Genomic DNA, 27485 nt, shown 5'->3' on the forward strand with positions numbered 1-27485 from the left:
TGTTGTTGTTCGATTTTTATACCACCCTTCCAAAATGGCTTATTGTGTTTCATGGATTTTCATCTGTGACTTTTTATATTGTGTTACATTTTGTACACCGCCTAGAGGTGTACATATCAGGTGGTATAAAAATATGATAAATAAATACTAAAGTATACAAGTGGTTTTCAACCTTTCACTGAGGGAAGTAAAATGAAAACAGCCAACCATTTTATATTAAGCTACCTATTACCAAATCAGACCATTAGTCTATCAAGCACAGCATTGTCTCTAAACTGACTGGCAGCAACTCTCCAAAGGTTCCAACACAATAGGGCCTTTCACACGATCGGGTGGGAGAAAGGCAGGGTTAAGCCTGTCTTCCCCGCAGATTATCTGGACTGGCCCCAGTTGTGCTGCCGCACCCATGATTGCCACGGCAGCGACCAGTGCAGCATTCTGGAGGCCGGGGAATCCCACAATGCCCCACGTGATGAGCTTGGAGGATTCCCCTGGGAAACCGGCGTTCTAGGCACACGCCTCTGTGTCAGTACAGGTTGCAAGCAGCCCGCACTGACACACGATCCTGGAGGCTGGCTTAATGGTGTGCTTCCTTGGTTTGGGTCACATGAATCTTGGTGGTTCTCATGTGCAGCCAAGCCCAGGCTTGGCTGCCTGAGCCTGAACTTGGCTGCTTGTGAGAACAGCCTCAGTGTTTACCAGGACTACCTGAAGATGCTACATAGTGGGCCTGGAACCCTCTGCTTGCAAAGCATGTACTCTATCACTGATCGGTGGCACTTTCCAAAAGGTGCCACCTGCCTTTTCTCTCCCAACAGAGTCAGAATTGATCACCTTTGATCTGCCAACCACAGCTTTAGACAATACACCAACCACTCACCAACACTCCTGGACTCAACAAAATTGGACCAGTGTCACAAAAGAAGGCAGTGCTTTATCCACAGGCCATTTCCTTATCCACAGCCCATTTTCCCCCTCGCCCTGCTGCTTTTCACTGATGGGGGTATAATATAGGGTGAAAGGATAAACACTCACTCCCCATCCACAAGGAAATGGGTGCCTTTCTGTAGTTGCATTCCCACTGTGGAACCACCTCCCAAAAAAAAATCCACCAGGTGCCTTCATCACTGCCCTTTACACACCAGGAGAAGTCTGGCTTGTTTATCCAAGCCTTTGATAGCCTTTGATTTCCTATATTGTTTGATTTTTGTTTCACTATGCTTGTCTGTTTGGTTTGGGTTAGCTATTTAGTGTATTGGGTGCTGAACTCTTTAATTACTACCTTTTATTTAGCATAGCAGAATGTTCTTTTATTTCATCATGTGTCATGTTTTAACAATATCTGATATTGTTATGAAATTTTGTTAAGCCACTTGAATGCCATTCATGGCCAAAAGGCAGCACGCAACATTTTAAACTTAATTGTATTTAATTTAAAAAGAAATGAAATACTTGTGACCAGTAATGGTAGAGAGGCAAGGATCATCATGCACTTTTATGAACTCTCCTAGTCTAAAAATGTGGACTGTTTCTGTAGGGAAGCTATTTTAGAAAGAACTGTAGGAGAAATGCAGTGCACCTGTGAACACAAAACATATGCCGACTTGAGCTCAGTAATTCTCATTCACCCAAAATGTAACAACCTATGATAGCAGAATAAATTATCCTAATGTTATCTATTTGAATCTAGTAGGTCAACAACAAGATCATGCTTTTATTCATGCTGACAACCACATATTTCAACACATGTTACATTTGGAAATCATCTCTGGAAAATCACTATCAACATCAATGCAGTACAAGCAAGTCTCCATACAAAGAAAGTATAATTTCAACGCAGCTCTTTACAGTACTTTCCAGTACTTTCCAAATCATTTTTAAAATGACACATCAAGAGTTCATTATGGGCTAGTTCAGATTGAATGACCTGCCCACTGTGCAATCAGAAACAAGGGCACAAACATATCCGCATTACCTGTCCTGAAGTGCTCTTCCTGGAGCTGCTTCTGGAGACAGAACATCCAAAACTCTTTAATCACATGGCTCCAATGCTACTTAGAACTAGAACTTAGGAACATAGGACACTGCCTTCTACTGAGTCAGATCCTTGGTCCATATAGCTCAGTACTGTCTACACAGACTAGCAGAGGCTTCTCCGAAGTTGCAGACAGGAGTCTCTCAGCCCTATCTTGGAGATGCCAGGAAGGGAACTTGGAACCTTCAACCCACAAGCATGCAGTTTCTCTTCCCAGAGTAGCTCCATCCCCTAAGGGGAACATTTTACAGTGCTCTCAATGGGAGTGGTCTCCCATTCAAATGCAAACCATGGTGGACCCTGCTTAGCAAAGAGGATAATTCATGCTTGCCACCACAAAATCAGCTCTCCTCTCATTTTGAAGTTTGGACTTTCTGCCCCGTCACATGTAAGTATTCTAAAATAGCACATTGAGTGGGGAGAAGTCCACATGCCTTTGCTTCTAACCATGCTGTGTGCTGGCCACTATTGTCCAAATCAGAAGTGTAAGAAATCAGCATAAAGCATTTTGTTTGCACCACCAAGACAACTGCTTGGATCTGTTGTATTCAGTACACTTATCCACATCAACAAATATGTGACTCTTGCTTCCTACAAAATGTTGAATTGTTGCATCCCTGATCACTGCTACCTTAACATCCTTCTTCAAGATTTGTTTTTTGAATGACCCTTCACCATGTTGCTTATAGATTTCCAATATAAGAAGAATCACCACTTGGAAAGGTGCCCAGTTAGTAGAGGTAACCCAGACATGACATGATAAGACTCCCTCCAAGTTTTCTTTTTTACTGAAAGGCAGCCATGGGGGTGCACCAGATCACTGCAATGATACTGGGGAAGGGAATGCTTAACCATATAACCATGAGCAGTTTTTCAGATCAAAATCACCTTTTCCATTTCATTTCCCACCCACAGGGGGAAAGTTATGGGCTGAAAGGGTTAAGCGTAGCCTCCCCTGCACCATTGCTCCCATCAAATTCTCAGTTCCCCATAACTGTATTTCAGTGTGTGTGTTTTAAGTCCAATTTTGTCTTCACAACACACTTTAGACTCCCAGCACGACAACAAAATCTGGCTTAGGTACTCTTGACTTTCCAACCAATATAGGATTTAGGTAACAATCTATAACCTCAAAAAAAATGAGGCTTTCAATACTGAAAGTTTTTTAAAACTATTTTTTAACTGTTACAAGTGAAATCAACAACAAAAATGTCATGTCAAATCAGAAGTCCTCCCCCTCCCCACAAAAACCTCACAGTGTTGTATGCTGTGCCCTAGAGATTGAAAGGGAGAGAAGAACCTCCTTTTGAAACCTTCTTGCAAGCATTTCATGGCTGTGAAATGTGCTTTTTTGTGGGTGGTTTTTGATTCCGGGCAGGAGGTCCAGGCTTCCCCGCAAAACGAACATTTTGGGGCATGCCTTGTAGTTCCTCCCAGCACCTCCAAATGCCTCCCACCACTAAATGGGGGCTTGCAGAGATCTATGCCAATCCACAGGCTCCAGTAACAGTCAGCAATATATTAGAAGATACTTAATAGTACTTCCTGCCTGGAACAAAGAATTATTCTGTGGTAACCCAAACTCTAGCAAAGGATTTGCAATTGTAATAGCCATGGCAAATAGTGATGGACTTTTCAACTTCACACATGCAAGAGGAAGTTAATGGGAAAGCATGAGAAGGAACCAAGTGGAGACGAGAAATGCAGCCTGTAGCAAAATCTTGCCAGCTGCCACCATTTTACCCATCAGTCATTAATACAGTTCCATAAAATGTCTTTGCTTTACATGAGGAATGTGGCTGCAAATGTTTACACCGCAGTCCAGCTGGGAATTCACACCTTCTTTTAGCTTAACGCCAACCTTCAGCTTTCACTGCCTTTGCGATGGTTGTTTCATTGGGTAATAAAACTCGGTGTAAATTAGACTTGTGCATACTTTTCACCTTTGCTGGGTTCTCTTCATTCATTAGCTGCTTCGTGTACCATGTTTAAAGGCACAGAAGCACATCTTTTCATAACTAGCGAGTTTCTTTTCCAGTTACATTTTTCTCCCTTTACTACAGGTTGAGTATCCCTTATCCAAACTGCTTGGGACCAGAAGTGTTCCGGATTTCAGACTTTTCCTCATTTTGGAATATTTGCATACTGTATTGAGATATCTTGGGCATTGGATCCAAGTCTAAACACGAAAGGTGACTGTACACACTGTATTTTTTTTAGGTTTAATTTAAAGTACAAAAACAAATAAGCATTGACTCTACGATAACTACAGGTTGCTGTAAATGCAATGAAAAATAATTGCGAGAAAATTTTCAATGCAATAATGTTTCCAGATTTTGGAGCATTCCGGATTTCAGATGTCCAGATTAGGGATACTCAACCTGTATTTAAACACGCTGTAATATTATCCCAAGTAAGAGTTTATGGCCGGCCTTCACATGCAACCCAATCTGGTGCCTATTTTCCTATTTGTAAGTCTCCCAGAGTTCAGTGGGGATTACCTCTAAATAAATGTCCACATGATTGCAACCTAAATGTTTGCCAATGTCCTGACTTTCTATAAGACCAAAAATACTATACAAATTTTCCTGACGCCCTGGGCCAAATTGGGAGGGTTGGTATAAAAATGCAATAAACAAATAAATAATAGATTGTGATCTGCTCTGGGATGTTATTTGACTTATTTATACGGTTTAAAAAAACACACCTTATATCATATTAATTTCCCCTCACTGTATCTCGAGTTTTTTCAAGCCGCCAAGCAGAAATTGTAGAAATTGAAAATTTTCTACAGAAAAATTAAGTATGGGAATTTTCCCCCAGGGGAAAAAAATTGTTTTGGAAAATTTTCCACCCCACATATCTCATGCTGTCCTCTTTTTGAAGATGCAGCTCAGAAGCATAAGAACCGCATTACCGTATTTACCCAAATAGAAGCCAATTCTGAATGTAAGACTATACCTTAAAGATAAAATAAAGGTTCTACCTGTATTTTACCCAAAAGAAAGAGGACTCTCAATCTAAGACACCTCCCCCCCCATTTAAAGGGCAAGAACTAGGAAAAAACCTTGTCTTAGATGTGGATAAATATGGAACAAATGATATAGCAACAGATGTTTGGCAGCAAGAAGGGTTTTTTTAAAAACTATATCTCTGTTTACTAACTATTCTTTTTTGTTGTGACAATGGCACAATGTATCATTACCATGTTTATTATTTATTAATTTATTTATTATATTGGTATACTGCCCCAAACGTCTGTCTCTGGGCAGTTTGCAGCAAAATAAAACAGATTAAAATAGAAATTAAAACCTTAAAACAATTTAAAACCACAAGTCTAGTTAAAAAGATTGGGCGAATAAATGTGTCTTTAGAGACTTTTTAAAAGCTGACAGAGATGGGGAGGCTCCTATTTCAGCAGAGTGTGCATTCCAGAGTCTCGAGGCGACAACAGAGAAGGCCCATCCCCAAGCAGCCATCAGACGAGCTGGTGGCAACTGCAGACAACCTCTCTGGATTATCTCAGTGAGCGATGGGGCTCATAGTGAAGAAGATGTTCTCTTAAACCACCCAGAGACAAAAGTCTGGGCGGTATAAAAGTTATATAAATAAATAAATAAATAAATACATACATACATACATACATACATACATACCCTGGGCCTAAGCTGTTTAGGGCTTTATAGCTTATCACCAGCACCTTGTATTTTGCCAGGAAACATATTGGTAGCTACTGTAGTTCTTTTAACATAGGAGTAATATGGTATCTGAGATGACCCAGAGACCAACCTGGCTGCTTCATGCTGTACCAACTGTAGTTTCCAGACTATGTAAAAGGCAGCCCCACATAGTAGTCCAGTCTGTAGGTTACAGGCATATATACTACTGTTCTGAGGTCATTTATCTCAAGAAACAGACACAGCTGGTGTATCAGTCAAAGCTGAAAGAAAGGTGTTATATCATGCAAACAATCAGGACTGCAGCAGTAAAGCTATAAGGGAGTCTGCTCTCTATTTAGAAGTGCGATCCATTTTAGGATGGCGTCAAGGAGCTACCACACCACAATATATGTGCTTGGGTGGTCCATATTAGTCAGCACTCAGTATGACCTTCAAAATTACAGATACATTCACTGTAAATCTGTAAACTGGTGGCTGCTGGTGGCCTTCACAGTTTACTGCAGCAGATGTGAAAGCCGAGGTTCAAGGCTAGGTAACTCACAAGCAAAATACTTGGACCATTTAAAAATGAAGTACTGCTGTAGCTCATTATCCACGTGGGTTCCGTTCCCAAATATTATCACGGGGTAACAAAACCGCAGAAAATGAGGCACTGAGTCTATGGGATCGCGGGGGTTAGGTTCCCAGACTTTTTTTAAAAATGCAAAAAAGCACCAAAAGAACATGAAAATGGGCCAAATAAAGTGCCCTGCTGTGCTCCAGGGGCCTTCAGGAATCCAAGGATGCCCGACCCTCCCTCAAGTCTCAAAGTCCCTGAAATTTGGTGGAAAGTCACAAGGTGGGGTTGTTGTTTTGTTGTTGTTATTTTTAACAAATGAGCCACAAAATGGCTCTTCTCCACCAAAAGGCAACCAGAAATTACCTCCGAGGTCATTTCTGACTACCGAGGTCATTTCTGACCACCCCCAACCCATGGATATGCGGAATTAACCCCTTTTCTTCCAGTTTTTTTCAGCATAGGCTGAGGTCAGGTGTCAATTACTCGACTGCAGATACGTGAAACTACAGATGCTGGATCTGTGTATAGTGAGGTCCACCTGTAGGCAGAAAGCAATATTTTGTTTCTATCACTCACTATTGTTGATCTCCCCATTAGGAAGGGGTCATAGCTCAGGGGTGGAGCACATGCTTTACATGCAGAAGGTCCTGGATTTAATCTCCAGGTAAAAGAATCAGCTTGTAGGTGATGAGAAATACCACTTGGGAGAACCATTACCAGTCACAACAGAGAGTACTAGCCTAGATGAACCAATGGCTTAGTAGAAGACAGCATCATGAGCTTGTTGGCTATTTATTTCAGGCATCAAGGTTGCAAACAATAACACACAAAAAAGAAGACACTGGCTGACATCCTGACTAATGGGACATTTGCACAATGACCAAAGTTGTATTTGCAGAAGAAGGCTGAGTTGCTGTGCTGCACAACTTCTTCTTGCGTAATGTCGCACAACAGCTACTGGAAGATCTTCTCGAGGACGTATACAAGGCAGTGCTACAAGGTTGTGCAACAATCACACAACAATGTTGCAGAACACTTTTGAGCAACCATGATGAGGAACAGTCTTGAGCAATGATGTTGTGCAAGTTGTCAACAAAGCATCTGAAACATGTTGTTGACAACAAAACAAATTGTCAACAACTTGTCAACTGCTGCTAAACGTCAACGTGTGACGTCTGCGGAGCGCGCGTGCTGCGGTGGGTGCGCATGCGCGGCGGAACGGGTGCATGCGTGTTACGGACTTCGTCTCTGGAAGGCTAACGACGGGGGCAGGGGCGGCAGGGAGGAACACTGCCGCCCCAGAAACTTTAAGGAAAACCACAGCGCCAGAGGGGGAAGAGCGACGGGGGGGAGGGTAAGTACTAACCCCCCCGCCCTTAAAGGTACAACCCCCCTCCGTGCCAAACTGCCGGACCGGCTCGGAACCAGACCGGTTCGGAGGCCTCCAGCATGGCCTCCAAACCAGTTCGGGCACATCCCTAAAAACAGCCAATAAAAGATTAAAACATTTCAACAATTAAAATTAAAAATTTAATTTAGTTGGTTTTATGAAAAATTGAGCCCTCTTGAGCCCCTGCACTATCCTGGAAACACAGAGTGCTAGGAAGTGTAGCTCTTCCCAGTCCTTTCCTCCAAGAGCTGCTAAGATAGGGCTCCATCTCTCTTAAAGGGTTCTCCCAGCACTGAGAAAATGGCTGTACCGTTTGGAGGTGAGCACAGTGGGAAATGGCTCCACCACACTGAAGGTGTTTTGCTATAGTGGCCCCCATTTGAAAAGCAGTGAAGACCTAGTGAAGACCACTAGTTTTGGCAGATTTGCCTTGGAAGGGTGCTAGATTCTCAGCAACACAGCAGAAAAGGTCCCATTCCTTGTGGTGCCCACCACCATCAAAAGCTCCCAGAGGAGGGCTGCAGACATTGACCTAAGAAGTTAGACAGATTTGTTAACAACACAGGGCCTCCCTCTCTAGGAATTTGCTGGGCTTCCCAAGATTTACAGAGCACACGTGGAATTAACATGCCTTCTACCACCTTCTTACAACTTCTGCTAGCACTCTAGCTTCAATATAGACACAAGCAGATGAAATGCTGTTTGTTAAAGGATATGTTTTGATTGTGGCCATTGACAAGATGGATGGTGGATCACTGACCCATTTATCCAAAAGGTAGCTGCTGTAGACAATATATTTAACATACAGATTTGTACTTTGAAGCTAACTGAGATGGTTAAGGGACTGTTTATAAAATACTCCACCACTGCGATATACGGAAAACGACCTAGGGCTACAAGGAAGGAGGTTGAAATATATCTCATATAAAACACATCATTATGCATTAACGAAACTTTCCTTCATCCAAGAAGAATGGCAAAGCAGCTGGAGGTTTATTCCAGGAACCACATAAAGTTTTAATTAAATTCATTAAAAATTCTTTGTCTCTCTGTAGGTTATGGGGGTGGGGCAGATAAAACTATTTAACAATGGCCATGGCACAATCTAGTTTGTCAAAACTAATAATAACGCAAACGCCTTTGGTTACATAGAGACACGTTGGGGGGGAAAGCTTCAAGAATGACTAAGAGTATCATGTTTACTACTTATAAAATTACTGCAAGATGTGGCCAATCCCTGAAAAGAGTCTGTTATTCAGGAGACTGATAAAAGCAGTTACTAATGAGGAAGGCACATTTTTAACAGCTGACATAACCAGTCAGAGACGCAAATGAGAACCCTATTTCTCTTTAGGAGAACATGGTAATAAAGCCTAAGTGTTTTTCATAGTCTGTATATTTATGATTAGCAAAGATGAATCAGGACTAAGCTTTTGTTTTAAGCATTTCTTTGTCAGGATGACACCTTCTAGCTGTGATCTGAATTAAGGGTGACCATGTATATTTTTATTTTTATTTTTCAGACAGTCAAGAGCAGTGTCTCCCTCTAAGGTGTGTGCATGTGCGCACACTCACAAGCTTTTGGATGTTCACTCAGTTAGTTTTAGATCCCGCCTAGGTTGAAACAGGAAAGCCCCATTCTGAATGCACATGAGCACACACTGCCTTGATACTGCCGCCCAGAACACAATTCATTCTGCACTCAGAAGAAAAAAATTACAGAGAACACTGGTCAAGAGCCTGCTGCCTTGGCAAAGAGGCACCTTTGCCAAGAATCAACATGATGATTCTCTTTATTTAGCAGGGGGAGTGTAACTGGCCCTCTCCAACCCCAGCACAGTACCTCCAGTGACTGTTGCTGGTGTCTATCTTATGGGTTCTTTTAGATTGTGAGCCCTTTAGGGACAGGGATCTATCTTATTTATTTATTATTTCTCTGTGTAAACCGCTCTGAGCCATTTTTGGAAGGCTGGTATAGAAATCAAATCAAATCAAATCAAATCAAATCAATCAATGGCATGTGCAAAACTAGAACTGGAATAAACAAACTAAAGATTTGTTAGACTTTCACTACATGACTTGTAATATTTGACCTGTTTTTAACTAGTTTTCTACAATATTACTAGTATCAAATACATTGGTAAGGGTGATGGCATTGAAGTATGTTCAAGCTGTTTATTTTTAGTCATGTAAAAACAAACCGGTAAAAGTTGTAATGAAAGGGGAGAAACAGGAATCTGACATTTTCTTGATTTTATCAAGAGCATAATACATTGAAGGAGTCTTCTCGGACTCTGGCAGGTGGGCTCTTCTGTTCATGAACCAATAAATGGAAACTATTATGCCTCAGTGGAAAACTCGGGCTATTTCCCTAAGCTCTCTTTCAGCTACGGAGTCCATGCTAGTGAGCTGTAGGCTATAAGTCCTTTCAGCTGGCTCAGTGGCATGCATTCATTTGCTATAATGATAACTTTAGGTATATGAATCAAATTAGAATGAAGGCTAAGAGATCCATATGTATTACTTTGAGCAACACATTCTAAGAAGGAGCTAATCTAAAACTGCAGGTGAAGACAGGGTGCTGAGACCACAGTAGCTGAGCATCTGCTTTGCACACTCAAGGCCCCAGGTTCAATCCCAAGCATCTCCAACTAGGGCTGGGAAAGACTCCTGCCTGAAACCTTGGACAGCTGCTGTCACTCACTGCAGACAATACTGAGCTAGACTGACCAACAGTCTGACTTGGTATCAAGCAGCTTCCTATGTTCCTAGTAGGAGGAGGTTCTAACTGGTGATGTTGCCAAAGTTCATGATTACTTGCCCAATTTCATGATGTTGCCAAAGTTCATGATTATGAATACTGTGTCCAGCTCCAATATTTGCCTCTACTATTATCAAGTTAGGATCTTCATTCTCTCCTGAAGCTTTTATCTGGCTCAGACTGTAATTCAAGCTGGGGTACTTCCTTCGGAGCTTCCCTGGTGCCTAAAATGCTGTGTCAGCTGTTTCCCAGAACATAGTTCGCCAAGCCATCTGAATTCATACTATGGATATTTTCAGGCACCCTGGAAATGTCTATGTGCCAACCTTAGTCTGGATATCAGCCATGTCAAGTGAATGCCACTGGGGAAGATATTCCGCAACCAGGATGCCACACAGAAAAGGTCCTATTTCTCAAAGCCAGCCACCCAATCTCCGAAGGTTAGTCACCTGGACCAGGTCAATAACAACCTTAGCCAATAGTTCATATACTAGAAAGTGATCTTTTCTGGTCCTAGTCCATTTAGGGCTATGTAGGTCAATGCCAGCATTTTTTGAACAGCACCAAGAAAAAAAACTGGAAGGCAGTTAAGATTTTTATGTACTGGAGTAATATGCTGAGTACGGCGAGTCCCAGTTAACAACATGGCCTCTGAATCTGAACCAGCTGAAGCATCTAACACTCTTCAAAGACAGCGCCACTTGAACAAGCATGCATGCTACAAATAGGGATGTGCACAGAACCGGCAGTTCGGCCGGTTCAAAGGTGGGGGGTGCTCTTACCCCTCCCGCCGCGTTCCCCGCACTGGCACTGCACTTTCAAATGGCCCAGCAGGGCGGCAGCATACCTCCCTGCCATTCTATCCCCTCGTCGGATCGGAAGTGACCAGAAGTACTGCAAGCACACGAACTTTGCGCGTCCGCCTGACCTGCATGTGAGCGAGCGTGGCGTGCATATGCACACACCCAACATGTGCACGGGTACACGGTACTTCCAACCACTTCCAGTCCGACAAGGGGACAGGGTGGCAGGGAGGTATGCTGCCACCCCACCAGACCATTTGAAAGTGCAGCGCTAGCAGGGAAAACACGGTGGGAGGGGTATGAGCACCCTCCCCCACCCTTAAAGGTATCCCCCCTGCCTTCAAACCGGCCAAACCGCTGGTCGTTCAAACTTGTTCGGAAGTCCATAAAAGGGCCTCCGAACAGGTTTGTGCACATCCCTAGCTACAAAGCCAGGCTTTGATTTCGGCAAATTTACACATACCTAACTCTGTGCAGGATCAAACAAGGGGTTTGCATTGCATTAGCCCCACTGAATCATTGGCTTTTTCTCTTTCAACAGCTGATCTCCATGCAATACCATCTCAGTTTCAAAAGCAATTTTCCATGCTGGCATAGTTTCTAGAAAAATAAACCTAAAGTTCCCTGAGACATGCATATCTTGTTTCACAATTATTTGGATCTTGGCCCAGCATAAGTTATTTTGCTTTGGACCGCAGTCACTCCATGCTTCTGCAATTCATTGTACCCTCCTCCAGGATTTAGAAGTGACATGCCAAGAGGCACAGGACCTTCACCTTAGAGCCTTAAGGTACTCCTTAGGGCCTCCACAATGACAATGACTGTATTAAAATAAAATTTCTTGGTTTTTAAAAACTCTGGGGGAAAGGCAGGAGTAGAAATATATCAGGCATATCAATTGCTCGCAAATAGGGTTATCAACCAGCCAGAACAAAATGACTTGGCCTTCTCCTGTGTCTGTAACAAAGCTAGTGAAAAAACATGAACATGATTACCTGCTAACTGCATATCCTCCAACATTTCACATATGAAAACAAGGCCACACTTGTTAACATACCCTATGCGAATCCCAAGGCCTCCCTTCACCACCATTAAACATTGTTGAAGATTCTCTTCCATACCCTTTATGCTGTCTTCCTTTATTATTAATAGCAATAAAAATATCGGCTGACAAGATGAGGAAAACTACTCAAAGTAGTCCCATCGAAATGAAAAGGACCAGTTAGGCAATGCTTCACTGGTCCTTTTAATTTCAATGGGACCACTTGGAGTAATTTTCCTCATCCTGCCAGCCATTATATTTATACTTTTTCAACCACAAAAAAGTTCAGAAAGAAGTTTATATAGCAAAATAACTTCTTCTGCAACAGCCTGTCATCCACCGATTTAAAAGCCAAGAAATTATTTATTCCTTGGGTCTAACACACATCAGAAAAATGTCCTATAGTATGTCATCAATTGGTCAAACTATACATCATCAGCTGCAGTGTGTATGGCTGGGTATAGCATAGCGCCATAGTGTTCAAGCAAAGAATGTGGAAGGACCATAACTGGAGAAGAATGGTAGCTCAGTGAAAGGATGTGCCAGGTACAGACCCTGGCATCTCCAGGTAGAGCTGGGAAATATTCATCTGAAACCCAGGAGGGCCACTGTCAGTCAGTGCAAACAATACTGAGCTAGATGGTGCAATGGTCTGACTTAGTATAAGGAAGCTTCCTATATATGTGTTTGGCTACATGTGAACAACAGGCAGCCACACACTTGGGAGATTTATCTTCTAGGGAGGGAGCAGAATGTGACCCAGTGACAATACTAGCAATTCACACTATTTTAAGTAGGTATTCCAAAAAGGCAAAAATTGGGGCAAAAATAGAGCCAGTGATTTATCAGGGACAGGGACTAGAAAATAGATCCGTTAAAACTAGAGACAGTTGGAATGCATATAATTGCTGGAGATCAAACTGATGTTAAAGCAGCTACAAATACTTCTGTTGCTTCTTGTTTACATTATGTCAGAGAACAGTCTGACATGTGAGCAATTCATGGGTTAAATGTGCTGCGCTCTTTCCCAGCAAAGATCGAAAATGCTGCTTCTTTTTTTTTATTACCCAGCTGGAGTTCTATTTGCATACAGGTGTAATGAGGCTCCTCTCCAAATACACAGCTCGATGCTGGTTTCAGATGTCAGGATATGAAGATGAGGGCAAAGGCACAGCGAGATGACTTGCAGCTAGTTATGAGACCTTGAGGTCAAGGCCATTAGCTCGAGTCTCGTTTCCACCAATTGTCACCAGGTGTCCCGGCAGCTCATTTGGTTTAATGCTTTGAACTGGGATACTAGAGCTAAAGACCAGATTGATAACCACACTGTCGGGAGGCTGAATCTGCTCCCTAGGACATAATGATAGAGCTCTCCAGTGGAGAAAGGGATCCCCATCCCTTAGTTGAAAGCAAAACAAGACTCATTTATGAAGGGGCTGCGGGTGGAAGGTCTTGGAAGCGTCCCAGTGGTCAGGTGCCACAGTGTCCACCTGCAGTAAGCCTAAATCAAGGGTTCAGTTGTACAGAGAATACTCATTGGATGCCATAAAGGAGATGGAAATAGCAGAATAAATGTTTGGGAATAAGAGTGCACAACACATGAAATAGTTTATTTGGTTAAGTCATACTTTTGGAAGTGACTCAGCCAGATGAATGTTGGACCTAATTTCTTATAGGTTCTGTTATCGCCTATACTGCAAATACTGCAACTGCAAATAACGAAACCTTGAGTCAATGGGAATTAAAGGGCTAGGTTCCTAAGTAACAATTTAAGAAGGGCCAAAAAAGCAAGGTGGGGGCAGAAATAAGAAAAAGACAGTGAGGCTATTCCCACGATCAACGGAAAGAGGGCTAAGGGAGCTTGCTGCAGTGTTTTAGCCTACCTAAAACACCCTCCCCTTAAATGAGGTTAACAGAGCAAGCACGAAGTTAACCTCATTTTGTTGCTTGTGTGTCACCGCAGCGCATGGTGACCGACAAGTACACCCCCGACCGGGAGGCAGCAAGCAGCCTCCCGGCCTCGAGGGTCTCTCCAGGATGACCTGCGCACTCGTATGGGGCATCCTGGAACTTCCAGGAGCCAGCCGGCTCCCTGACAGAGCCAGCAGTTGTGTGGGCAGCCAATACGGCCGCCCAGGACTCTGGGCAGGATTGTCTGTGGGGAGAGTGGGCTCTCCAGCAATGGCCCCCAAACCCTGAAAATTGTCAAATGTTCACCGCCACCACACCCCTGCCAAAAGCCACAAAAATGGCTCTCTGCTGGAAAATGGCAACCGGAAATGATATCAGAAGTCATTTCCAGCTCATTTCCGGCCACTCAAAATCACAGATAGGCGGATTTCACCTATTTTTCTACCTGCGGATAATGAAACTGGGACTCAAAGACCCAATCGCGGATACATGAAACCGTGGATACGGAGGGCCACCTCTATGTTCAGGAGCTGAAATTATATGTATCGTTAAAGACATCTCTGGTCCATTGCTTTCAATGAAACTAATGCACCAGAGGGACTAATGGCCACAGTTCTATAGCCATTTTGGTTGATGCAGCATTCTAGTTAACACAGTTCAATGAGAAATTCATAGTGTGCACTTAATGGCACTATATAAAGAATAGCTTTTTTATGTGGGGCAGTCACAAAAATCATGTATTTTTCTCTTTCTTCCCAAATGTAGTGGCTATCACTGTAGATAGACTGAAATGTAAATATAATCTTCTTTTAAAAGGAGCAATAACCTGGAAGATAGAATAATGAATTCCAAAAGGGTTTCTTTTTAGGGATATGATTACAGAAGGAATATTAGAGTGACCAAATGCAAAGGACAGGGCTCCACACCATTAATAAGCTGTATGATCTCGTGGTGGACAGAGTATTGGTTTGGTGCCAGTAAAACCTAGGTTCAAAGCCTTGCTTAGACATAAAGCTGACTGAGTGGCCTTGAGCAACCCACCTCAGACCTATTCAGACATTACATTGTGGGTGCATTCAGATTTCTGTTTACAGGTGCATGTTTTTGTATGAACATTCATTTTGAAGGTGAACATGGACCCAAGCCCCCTCAAGAAACAACTATCCTAAGAATCCTAAATCTCACAACAATCCTAAGAAGTCCAGTTAGGCTGAGAGATGGACCCCATTCACATGTTTTGTTCAATACACACACAATCTGAATACAGTGGCCGACACTATGTGAATAACTGCACATGCACGTAGATCTTATGTGCATGCACAGGCCGGTGATTTGTGCAGTGGACCGCCAACATTAGGAACCCACTCTGGCTGCTATGCAAGTGAACCATAGCCCAATTGTGTTGCATGGCTGAACAGCTGCAGAACAACTTAAAACAGTTTCTGGGTTACTGCACAATGCTACTTCCATTGGAAACTGACTGGGTGCTGTTTTAAGTCATTCCACAGCTGCCTTGTTATGCAACACTGTCAGGGCTGCCTTTCACACTGTGCTGTGTCCCTAAAACCAGGTTTCCGCTGCATGGCATGTCGGACAGGGTATGCACATAGAGATTCACATGCACACACAGTTATTCACACATTATATTCAATAGCACACTTCCTGTACACACCCTGCATTTGAGGTGACCTGTACCCAGTCTCACTTTTAAAATGAACGCATGTACAATCATTCACACAAGAACATGTACATGTGTACAGACAAACAACATAATATCTGAATCAGGGGTGTAACTATGATAGGGCAAGGGGAGAGAGTTGTCGGGGGGGGCCCAGAGGCAAGTCACATGACTGACCCCCCCAGCCGCGCACCCACCCGGGCTTCCTTCAGTTGCATTCATCCTCCAAAATTGATGTGAGTGTTAAGACCTGGAGCTACCAGAACAGCATGTCTTTCTCTAGTACCATTAAATGACTTGCATCATCCACAATTTACAAAACCTTTAAAAAAATTATTTAGGATGATGTTCTATTGTGGCACATAGGTTATACATACATACATATTTTACTATGCTTTTTGTTACCACTATTCAGCCTCATTTAAGATTTCTTTACTTCATGAGCTGAGCTTCCGGGGGGGGGGGGGGCATTTTAAAATCTTGTCTCTGGGCCCACTACAACATTGCTACGCCCCTGATCTGAATAGGGGTACAGTGTCCACTACTGCATCTGGTCACCCAAGAGAAATGCTCCACATTTGAGATATAGTTCTGCTGCAATTTCTTTCGATCCATGGCAATAGTCAGATTTGTCTGCCTCTTCTAATGTGGTCTTAAAGACAGACTGATGTATGTGCACAAACCAAGAGAGAGATTACTCTGTCACTACTGTAACAAATCTGAATAAATTAGCTGATCCCAATCATGTTTATTCAGAAACCAGTCCCACGGAGCTCAGCAGAACCCCGAGATAAGTATTCGTAGGATTCTGGCTTTGGGGTCAAAGTAAATGTGATAGCAGCACTGCTAACATAGAACTGCCACAACCATAGAAAGAGGAGGGCAGGATTCTGATCATAGCAGATCTGATCTTCCCTTCTACCTTCTGCTTCCCTCCTCCCTAAATACTTTTCACTCAGTCAAGGTCTGGGGTCTTCTCTCCAGGGAGGAGAGATGATCTTTGGTAGTTAACACCAATTGACCCCTTTGCTAAGGAGGGTCTACCTTGGTTGACTTTTGGATGGGTAACTATATGTGAGCACTCTAACATATCCCCCTTAGGGCATCCCCTCTGCTCAGTGAAAGAGGTCCTAGGTTCATGCCCCTGGCATCTCTCCCTGGGAGAGACTTCTGACTGAACCAATGGCCTGTTTCAGTAAAAGGCTGCTTCCTATGTTCCTGTATCCCTAGGGTCACTTCAGACTTCAGCTAAGGAAAAAATGCTTTTGGAGAGAAGTTACAGGGAGGTAAGCAGCAAGTGGGAGGGAGAATTCTGCACTCCTCACCACCCATGTACTCCATTCGCTGTCAAAACCAGATCCAACCCCTGTTTTATGTGACTGGGGCAGGTTCGTGTTCAAACACATGAAACTCACATCTGGTCTCCCCCTCCCCCTAGCAGTTCATCCACCATGACAATCTTTAATTATACCACTAGAGGGAACTCATAAGTTTCTAAAATACATATTGAAACTCCTTTAAAACCCCTGATATTTGAAAAAGAATTTGTCTTGTGCCATTTATTCCTGTTTTTCATTTTAAAGACTAATTTTTATTTGCAACCAGTCTTATACTGTGGGCTTAGGTAACTCGCTTCATCAAATAACAGGGTTTGTTTGTTTGATTCAGTGACTACAGCTGACAAGAGAAACACACTGTAGACATATGCTTCTTCTTTTTTAACTGTTTGAGAACACTTTTAGACATATGCCAGGCAACAAAAACAAATGTTAAGAATAATCTTTAAGCAAAACTTATTTAGCTGGACACCATCAGATAAGCAAACTAGGTGAGAAGGTAGAGATTCATGATCAGATCGCCCATCTTTTCCATATATTTTGAAGAAGCCTTGGGGGAATGGAGGATTAGATCAGGACCATGGTGATGGGGAGTGGATTAGTTCTTTATCTCCCACAATTTAATGATCTAAATTCCCCACCCTCCAACCTACCCTTTGCCCTGAGAAGGAAAAGATATGAGAGAAAGGAAAACAACAACAACAACAACAACAACGAAGAACAGACGTTCCAGTCATGGATCTCCAAACATTTCTTCCTGTTTGGCCCTGAGAATCATCAAAACCTTCTATCACTATAGATTGTTCTTTCATATCCACTTATTCCCAGATCGAAGGGATCTTATGTAAACCATCTTTTCAGTCATGTTTGATCCTAAGATACAGCCTTCCTATAAATGCCTATATCAGAAAAGCTAGGATGTGATCATTTTTATCACCAGATTATTGTTTTAATGGATTGCATGGGGGGAAACAAATTTAAGGTATTATATGAACACTTTAGAATCAATAAACTTTCAGAGAAACAGTACAGCAGCTTTAAGCAATTCCTAGTTCATATAGGTTGCTATTTTGCCACAAGTATCCTCCCACTCCCAGCCACTGGCTGAGTTGTTGTGACATCATGGAATGTTCATGAACTTTCTAAGTCTTGTAGAGAACAGCCCAGGACCACTTCCAAGTTTTTACTATTCCTTTTGTACTCAGGTCTGGATATTATTAATTAATTGATTTATTGTATTTATTTACTGTTATTTATGTGTTTATTGTCTTTACCCCCAATTTACATCTCTGGGTGGCTTACAACTATATCTAAATCTACATCTCTACATCTATCTGTCTATCTATTTATCTATCTGTCAAACTACCTACCACACATACATTTTACACACACACACACACACGATCTAATGTACAGAATGATATGATAAGATATAATGTACAAAATGCATCCATCGTGTGTCAGTTATGAAGGGTGCCTTGAATGCAGGAACTGTCATGTTTCCCCTTAAAATACATACAAGCAGCAGAAAGGAAAATCTACTCATGTATATTTTAAAGAGAAAAGTAGCACCCTTCATGACTGGTGTCCAACATCTGTATTTTGTGCACAGGTATCTGTACTGCACTCAAGTACAAAAGGTATTATAAAAAAGGGTCACACTCACTGAATGCTGCAGTGCAAATCGAAAGAGGGAGAACAAAATCTCAGCTTGGCTAGCAAAAACAGCACATGAATCAAGCTACAGGCTATAGAGTAGGGGTACTTGGGAGATACAGCATTAGGATGCTTTGTTTGCACAAGGCTCAGAAGTCAAGAAAGTAGAGGCCAGCAGGTAAGGCAGCTGAAGACAAAGGGACAGAATACAAAGTGGTGCATAAGAACATAAGAACAGCTCTGCTGGATCAGGCCCAAGGCCCATATAGTCCAGCATCCTGTTTCGCACAGTGGCCCACCAGAAGAAGAAGAAGACAACACTGGAATAGCACATGTGAAGGTGACAGAGTGGTGAAGGCAGGAAATTGTGGTTGGAGAAGCCACCAAAAATGGGACTGATAGGCTTTATAGAGAGTGGCCCAAGAAATACTGTGATTTAAATCACCAATCAAATGGTGAGCTGCATATCGGTAGTATTCGGCAGTAACACTGATCAAAGCAACAACCTTTTTCTTGGTTTTCTTATGTTACCCAAACTGCTCTCGAGAAAAATCAACACAACAGCTAACTTACCTTCAGACCGATGAGCATCCAGAGGGGTCTGAGTCTCCTTGGAATAGGACACCACTTCCCGCGGTAGAAAGTCCACCTGGGTTATCTTTGACACACCTAGTTTATGCAAACGGCGACTAGGAGAAGCAAACCAAAAGAAAAATTAGTTCAGTCCAGAAATGTGCCTCCCAAAACTCTCTTGGGGCATAGGCAGGGATTTTCTCCCTTTTGAGGACACATTTGTCCCCTGTCTTAGGGATGAAACTTAAGGTAAAACTACAATCACAGTATGGGGGCTATGATGAGGAGAGGGGGCTTTAATGCTACCACCCATTATAGTCTTAACCCAGAGCCTTCCCCCTGCAGCTACTACTTATCAGGGAGAAAAATAATTGACAAATAGCAGCTAGGGATCTGATCTGGATCAGCACTTTGGCAGGGTTAAAGCCCCCGCTCTCCACTGCATTCCTGATCCATGGGGACCCCTATGTGGTTGCCATTTCCTGTAAAAACATGAGCAAGGAAACACAGCAGTGCTAAGCATGTGCTTCCTGAAACATGTAGTTTGGCCTTTATGAAGAGCAGAGAGTCAACTGATTATTCTCCAGTTTTCATTGGATTTATTTGTTTGTTTATTTATTTAGTGCATTTTTATATCGCCCCAACCCAAGGTCTCAGGGCGGTTCACAACAAATAAAAACAAAACATTAAAATCAACTAAATATTAAAACCAGCTTAAAACAATCAATAAATAATCCAAAATTTAAAAAGTTACAAAGTTACAAAGCTAAAAGGCCTGGGTAAAAAGATAAGTCTTTAGACACTTTTTTAAAGCTGCTAGAGATGGGGAGACTCTTATTTCCCCAGGAAGCGTGTTCCAAAGTCTCGGGGCAACAACAGAGAAGGTCCTTCCCTGGGTGGCCACCAGACGACATGAAGGTAGCCACAGACGAGCCTCCCCTGATGTATGCAGTGGACAATGGGGGTCATGCAGAAGAAGACACTCTCTTATATATTTGCATATAGTATTAAACCAACATGCCCTGGAGTGTAGTGGCTGCTGCCACTATCGGTGCATTTTTAAGAAAGTATTTTGTTGTCTCTAAAAATGCCAGTTCTTCATGGCCAAGTCTGGCATCAGGGGTGGAGGACTCAGGTCAACTCCCAAGGCCTGGTGAAAGAGGCTCTAATGCAGCCACCAAAAAGCATTTCAAGCTATTGCTGCTACCAGCAAGGTAAAGCCCCCAATACGAGTGAGGATTTATCTTAGTGGCTTGCCGATAACTTCTTTAAAATACCAATGAACAAGTTGCTGCTATATTGTTTTTTCTTGATTAAGTGACTAGGATTAGACTCCTTTTAGGTGATGGTTTTACTAGTTGTGTAATGGATAGATAGATATTTAGGTGATATTATCTCATGTCGTTTTATTTTACTTCCATTGTATAACTACTTTTGGTTTGGTCACTGACTGTAATAAAATGACTGATTGACTGACCATCTTAGTGGCAGTGGCAGAGCACTCTACAGCTATGTTGGCCACCATCTTCTTTACCAATGCCCCCATCTTCTTCACCAATGCCCCCTTCTTTACCAATGCCACCATCTTCTTTACCAATGCCCCCAGATGGTTGGCCACCATCTTCTTTACCAATGCCCCCATTGTTTCACTGCACCCAGTGAAACAATGGTGCATTGGGGGAGGGTGGAGATGGTGACACCAGCACAACTGCTGAAGAGCACTTAAAGCTACTGCTGGCACTGCTATGGTAAGCCCCAGCAGCAGCTTGGAGGGCTTTTTGGCAGCCATGTTGGTGGCTGCCACCTTCCTTTATCTATAATGCAATGCTCATGCTATTCAGTGGTGCAACAACAGGAGGTACTGAATTAAAGGTAAACAAAGATGGTGGCTGCCAGCACTCTGCTGCTTTGTCTATCAAGTTGTAAATGACAGAAGACGCTCGGCATTTTTAGGGTAGAACTGGTAATACCGGCCTTTCGAGGAGGCAGGCTCTAACAGTCTGAGGCAATGAATATTTACTCAGAAGTAAGCCTCACTCTATTCAATGGGGTTTACTCCCAAGTAAAAGTACACAGGAGTGTAGCTTTATTTTTTCTTTCTACTGAAAATAAATCAAATTTGCGTGTATGTATCTAATATTGAAAGGTAGCTATTAAGGTAATGTATAACACAATCCTAGCAAAACTGACCTCAATTTAAAGCAAAATGACCCGTTGGATGATGAAAGTAATAGGTTGTTAGACAGACATATTTGACCATATGGCCTTAAACGTGTTTTTTTTTTAAGTCCTTTAAAATGCCCAGAGTATGTAAATCCCCAGCTGATAGTGGTTTTTGAGAGACAATGTAGTGTAGAGGTTAGAGTGCCACACTAGGATCAGTAAGAATAAGGTTCAAATCTCTGTTCAGCCATCAAGCTTCTAGAGATGCACACAAGCCGGTTCGGTGCCTCCTCTAAAAATCACCAAACCAGCTCAGGTGCCGGCAGTCAAATTGCCTTGTCGGGGCAGAGAGAGGTTACCTTAAAAAGCAGGTAAGCAACTCCTTACCTACTCATCCTCACCCCACCGCTTTTCCACCGGAAGCACCTGCTGTTCCCTGCAGTATCCGCACAGTATTGATACGCACATGGTGGGTGTGCACGTGCGCTGGCCATGTGCATGCCAACGCTGCACGGAGAATGCAAGAAACAGTGCCACAGCGCCGCAGCCTCACGTAGCCTTTTGGAGAACAGGCGCCGCTGGCGGAAAAGTGGCGGGGCAGGGATGAGCAGGTAAGGAGCTCCTTACATGCTTTTAAGGGCAACCGTTTCCCACCCCGCCGACGGGTGCACAAACGGCTCGTGCACATCCCTAGAAGCTTCTTGTGTAGCTTTGGGTTACTCGATATTTAGCTCACAGAAATATTATGAAAACAGCTTTGAGGAGGAGGAGGATTACTTTTTATACTCCTCTGAGTTCCTTGCAGGAACAGTGAGACAAAAATGTAATACAAAAAGTGACAGTATAATTTAACATTTTAAAGGGCTGGGGCCAGGGAGGGCAGAAAGGGTGGTCAGAAAATCCTATCATTTACAAAATGAAAGCATGAAGCATTGTAATATAGTATAACATAACTGAGAACCTACACAGTAGAGTGGTTAGTGCTGGACTATGAGTCAAGGAAGTCAGGTTCAAATCTCGTCATTAAAACCAGGGGGTGGCTTTGGTATAGTCACGTATCTCAGCCAAATCGACCTTAGAGGGTTTTTTTGAGGATAACAGAGTGGAAGAGGGAACCAAAGATCTTACCAAAAGAGCCAAATGCATCGTACACTGATTGGGGCAGACATTGCTTTTTAGATAGATAGATAGATAGATAGATAGATAGATAGATAGAGATATACATATAGATATAGATATATAAAATTTCATATTTAGCAGCTGCAGGGGGCTAATATGGAAGGAGACCATAACATGGAAGGAGATACTTTTTTAAACTCATAACCCCTGTTTATCCTATTCCAGACTAGGTCAGGGTCTCTATAATTGCACCAGACCACAGACAACTCCAAAGGCCACAGTCAGAACTTCAGCCAAGCCCAAGCAGAGTAACAGGGCTGGATACTGCAGCATAGGACAATGTTGCACCAGCAAAGACTAGCAGAACACTATGGGTCTTGCTGCCTAGGCAGGGTGAATTAGATCTATCCCTTTCCTTGGAAAAGTTCTGTTTTTTAAAAGGGCCTTGCCAGATTCTTCAAGCACTGGCTGGCAATCGGGCGGTGGGGGGGATTACACTACAATTGGCAGGTGCTCAGGGAACTCCTTGAAGTCAGAAGACAAAAGAAAGAATGTGTCCTTGGGTCATGATGTTGCCAGCTCAAGTTCCCATAGTTCTCCAGGTGTCAAGAGCCCCAGTGGCAAGGGATCACCTGTGACTCCTAGATTGTTCCCTGCCTGTTTCATCTCCTGAACTCTTCACTTCATCCCCCAAGTTTGGAAGCAGCTCTTGAGAAGACAAGGCTCAGACCAGGGGAGGCAGCAAACTTTTGTTTTCTTTCTTGAATAAGAAATCAAGCAAGCAAGCACTTAAATAGAACAAGGGGGAAAGGACAAGGTAAGTTTGTTAGGGCTAGTCTTTTCTAGGGTTTGATTTCTGGCTGGATAGGGGTTTGTTTTTGACAGGGCAGTTTCATTTGTGCCTAGAGAGAGAGAGTGGGTGGGGATTAGCTGCAGGTGAGTCGCACAGCTAGTGGGAGGGGACACACTCCTGAGGTGGCTCAGTTTGGCAGCAGCACTTGAGAAGACAAGGCTCAGACCAGGGGAGCTATGCTACCTGAATCTTTGTGAACAGAAGTTTGCTAATAGATATCAAAGGGGCTTATGTGGGGTTTAGAGGGAATGTGTGGGGGGAAGCACACAAGCGGTCCCCCTTTATCACAAAGGAGACATCTAGCATGAGGAGAAGGTGAGTACTACCCCACTTTTGTAATTCTCTTGAAGGACTGTGCCTGGTAAATTGATGGAATGCATACTTAAGGACAATTTCCCCCCCACAAAGTTCCCCATCAAAGACTCTTGAGTAAAGTTAGCAATCATGGGATAAGGGGACAGGTTCATGTTTGGATTGGTAACTGGTTGAAGGACAGGAAACAGAGGGTTGGAATAAATGGACAGTTTTCACATTGGAGGGAAGTAAGAAGTGGAGTCTCCCAGGGATCTGTAATGGGACCAGTGCTCTTGTTCATAAATGATCTAGAAGTTGGGGTAACCAGCCAAGGGGCCAAATTATCAGATTACACTAAACTATTTAAGGTAGTGAAATTCAAAATAGGTTGTGAGGAGCTCCAAAAGGATGTCTCCAAACTGGGTGAGACAAAATGGGCAACAAAATGGCAAACATGATTCAGTGTAAGCAAGTGTAAAGTGATGCATATTGGGGCAAAAAACCCCACTTTTTTCTTTTCTTTTCTTTTCTTTTTTTTTTTTTTTTTTGCACTGATACCCTGATGGGGTCTGAGCTGTCAGTGATTGACCAAGAGATATATTGGGTTGGGCTGGACAGCTCGTTCAAAGTGTTGACTCAGTGAGCAGCAGCTGTGAAAAGGGAAAATTCCATGCTGTTGTTATCTGTTGTATCTCTTATCGGCCCCTCTGTGGCTGCTATTTCTCCTAGGAAGGAAGCTGGTGAAAATGGAACCAATGAGAGCTTCCCTCCCGGAGAAAATACCAGGTGTTAAGCAGGAGGGATCCCGATTGGGAATGTGGTGGTATTCAAGGGTTAAAAGCAGTCTCCCTCAATCCTTGGTCCCAATCCTGATCAGGTTCTTTGAGCCTGCTATTTAAGTTTGAGGGAAGGGGAAACTGTGCACCCCCAACCATATGCTTAACATAACATGTAACTTAGCCCTAAGTTTTGCAGAGGGAGCAGGAGGAAGGATAAAAATGAAATAAGTAAATATATAATATCAATGTACTGAAGAAGCCAAGACTGTATACATTGTATTTAGAATGTACACATATATATGCTAAATAGCATATGTTGCATGCAACAATTTTTGTAAAGGAAAACAGACGATTGATGTGTAATCAATACTACTGTATTTCCAACACTAAACACAGAGCAAAGTGGGGAGAAACTTTGCCAGACTACATTAGAGACATACATGTTATTTATAGGATGACATGCATGTTATAGTTAGTAGAATCATGCTGTTCTATCAACATTTCATCTCCAGTGAAATGAATATGTTTTTGTTGAAACACTGAAGAGGACCTAGGTGGGTTCAACCTGATATACAAAAGGACCCAACAAGAACCCACCACCATATAAGAGCCTAAAAACTTGATTTAAAAAAAAACCAAAAAAAAAAAAAAACTGCATGGAGCATTAAAAACTACCTAATTTATAAATGGTGGAAGTATGCAATACCTCCAAATACCATGAAGTATTTCATGTAATGTGGAGGTATAGCGTACTTCTATCATTATAAATTAGATAGTTTTTAATGCTCCATGCATATTTTTTTAAAAAATTCAAGTTTTTAGGCTGTTATATGGTTGTGGGTTCTTGTTGGGTCCTTATGTTTCTGTTGAAGACATCAAGGGCACAATTGTCCTCCCCCCCACCAGCCAAATCCCAACTGGGCTGAATGTATTTGGATTTAATTCCAAATGTTTTCAGTCACCAGAAGCGAGTGATTCTTTTCAGAAGGTCGGTTTTCTCAGAAAAAGATGGCCACTCGCAAATTTCTTAAATGCAACATAAACAGATTCTGATGCTAAATATTCAGTATAACTGTATATTTTAAGAAAACAAAAATACACAGAGTGACACAGAGAAAGCCCATTTATGAAGCAATTTCAACATAATTCTTGCAAACAAATTGAAAAGGGGGGGGAAAAGAGTGGACATATACCCAAGTTCAGAGTCAGACTGAAGCTGCAGCACTGAAGGGTCTGTGTCCCATTGCAGGGTCCTAGCGTGGTTATCAGCCGCACAGCACAAAGGGGGGAAAAAGAACATACAGAATTAACTTAAATGGTGAGGGGAAGGGAATCACTTCATAACTTGCCAAATGTAGTACGAGCACCAAACACTGCCCAAAATACAACAGAGAACCACAGGTAAAAAAACCTACACAGTGTTCATTGTCAGACAAGAGCAGGTAATTCACAGAGACTGCAATCCTATGCACACTTACCTGGGAGTAAGCTCCAAGGGATGGAGAGGGACTCACTTCTGAATAAACATGCACAGGACTGCACTGCAATACAGTGACAAACTAGATAACGTTGCACCAGCAAACAAAGCAAAAAAGGAAGAAAAGGCTTCCAATATGAGATGTTTGCTCATATTTGCTTAATTAAAAAGAGTAAACCTGAAAAAACAGGTTTCAGTGGCTTAATTGATAAGGATATTCATTATGGATGTTAAATGTGGGCTTTAAAAAGTGAACAATTCACAGCTTTATTTCTACTCAGCACACAGGAGGAGTGAGGGAGTAGCACTGCATCCTGGAACCTAAGTCAATAGGGAAGTACCTGATGGAGCGTCACATGCGCACTGGAGTACCCATGCACTTAAGAGTGCTGAAAAGGGATATGCCATTTGATAATTTATGTACCTTAACAATCTCTCAAATGCATTTGAAGATAGATGGATATCTATCACGGAAAAAACAAGGGTTGCTACGAGGCAAAGGGCATATTGTCGACTCAGATGCACAAAGCAATTAAGATGAAGATACTATTGAAGATATTGTTTATTTTTCCTACACTTCCGATTTACATTTCACAGAAGGAATGGAAGAAAATTCAGGCAGAGTTAAATAAATTCATTTGTAATTATAAGGCCTCATGGGTCAAGACTAAAATATTATAGCAAACATACATCCCAGGGAGGACCTTCAGCTTCTCAAATCAAGAACTATTTATTCTGCAGCAATTTTGGTAGCATTAACAAGTTGACTTAGGACTTCTGAGGCAGCATTGTCTTAGTCTGCAGAACAGATAGGAATAAAGATTCCATTAGCAGATTGGATCCGGTTAATAGGACAAGAACATGGACATGAGAGCATCTTTGGAAGTTGAAACCAAATTAGAAATATGATTATGAAAACATGGGATAATAAACGTAAGACAAACTCTTGCTCCAGATATTTCTCCACTAGCATCAGTAATAATTATTAAGGGATTTCAAAGAGTTCGAGAATTAGCTAATTATAATCTTGGGCTACAAATGGTCTCACTAGATGTGTAGTGTTTTTTTTAAATGGTTCTATTATTTCTTATGTTCAATTAAGACACAAGGCTACGGATGCCCTTTTTACCAGTGTTTGCAAATTAGGAGTTATATTCAGAATGTAATGTTGGCAGTTAACATTAATAGGCCCTTGTTGGCTCTTGAAAATTTAGCTGAATCACAGTCACTGAAACAGAAAGAATTGCTTTTCAAGCTTTGCCTAATTTTGATGAGGGTTGGCGATACAGACGGATTTACTACCAATACAAGTAGTACTACTACAAAGAACATTGTTATATAGTCTAATATTGTTTTAAATGGTTTGTAAACCACC

At 42.3% G+C, this 27485-nt stretch overlaps 1 protein-coding gene across 15 annotated transcripts in view; it reads right to left on the reverse strand.

Annotated features, from left to right (window-relative positions):
- The window catches only part of DYNC1I1 (dynein cytoplasmic 1 intermediate chain 1), a 344861-nt gene that overhangs the window by 236140 nt on the left and 81236 nt on the right, over positions 1–27485 (reverse strand). For 13 of the 15 annotated variants that reach the window (XM_053264854.1, XM_053264852.1, XM_053264850.1 and 10 more), the window contains 2 exons: positions 25827–25886; positions 19426–19541 (listed from right to left, as the gene is read on the reverse strand). In XM_053264854.1, the coding sequence (XP_053120829.1) occupies positions 19426–19541; positions 25827–25886 (176 nt within the window). The remainder of the gene's footprint in view (positions 1–19425; positions 19542–25826; positions 25887–27485) is intronic. The other 2 variants (XM_053264849.1, XM_053264847.1) reach the window with 1 other exon arrangement.

Source organism: Hemicordylus capensis, chromosome 6 (assembly GCF_027244095.1).
Source record: "Hemicordylus capensis ecotype Gifberg chromosome 6, rHemCap1.1.pri, whole genome shotgun sequence".
Taxonomy (NCBI): Eukaryota; Metazoa; Chordata; class Lepidosauria; order Squamata; family Cordylidae; genus Hemicordylus; species Hemicordylus capensis.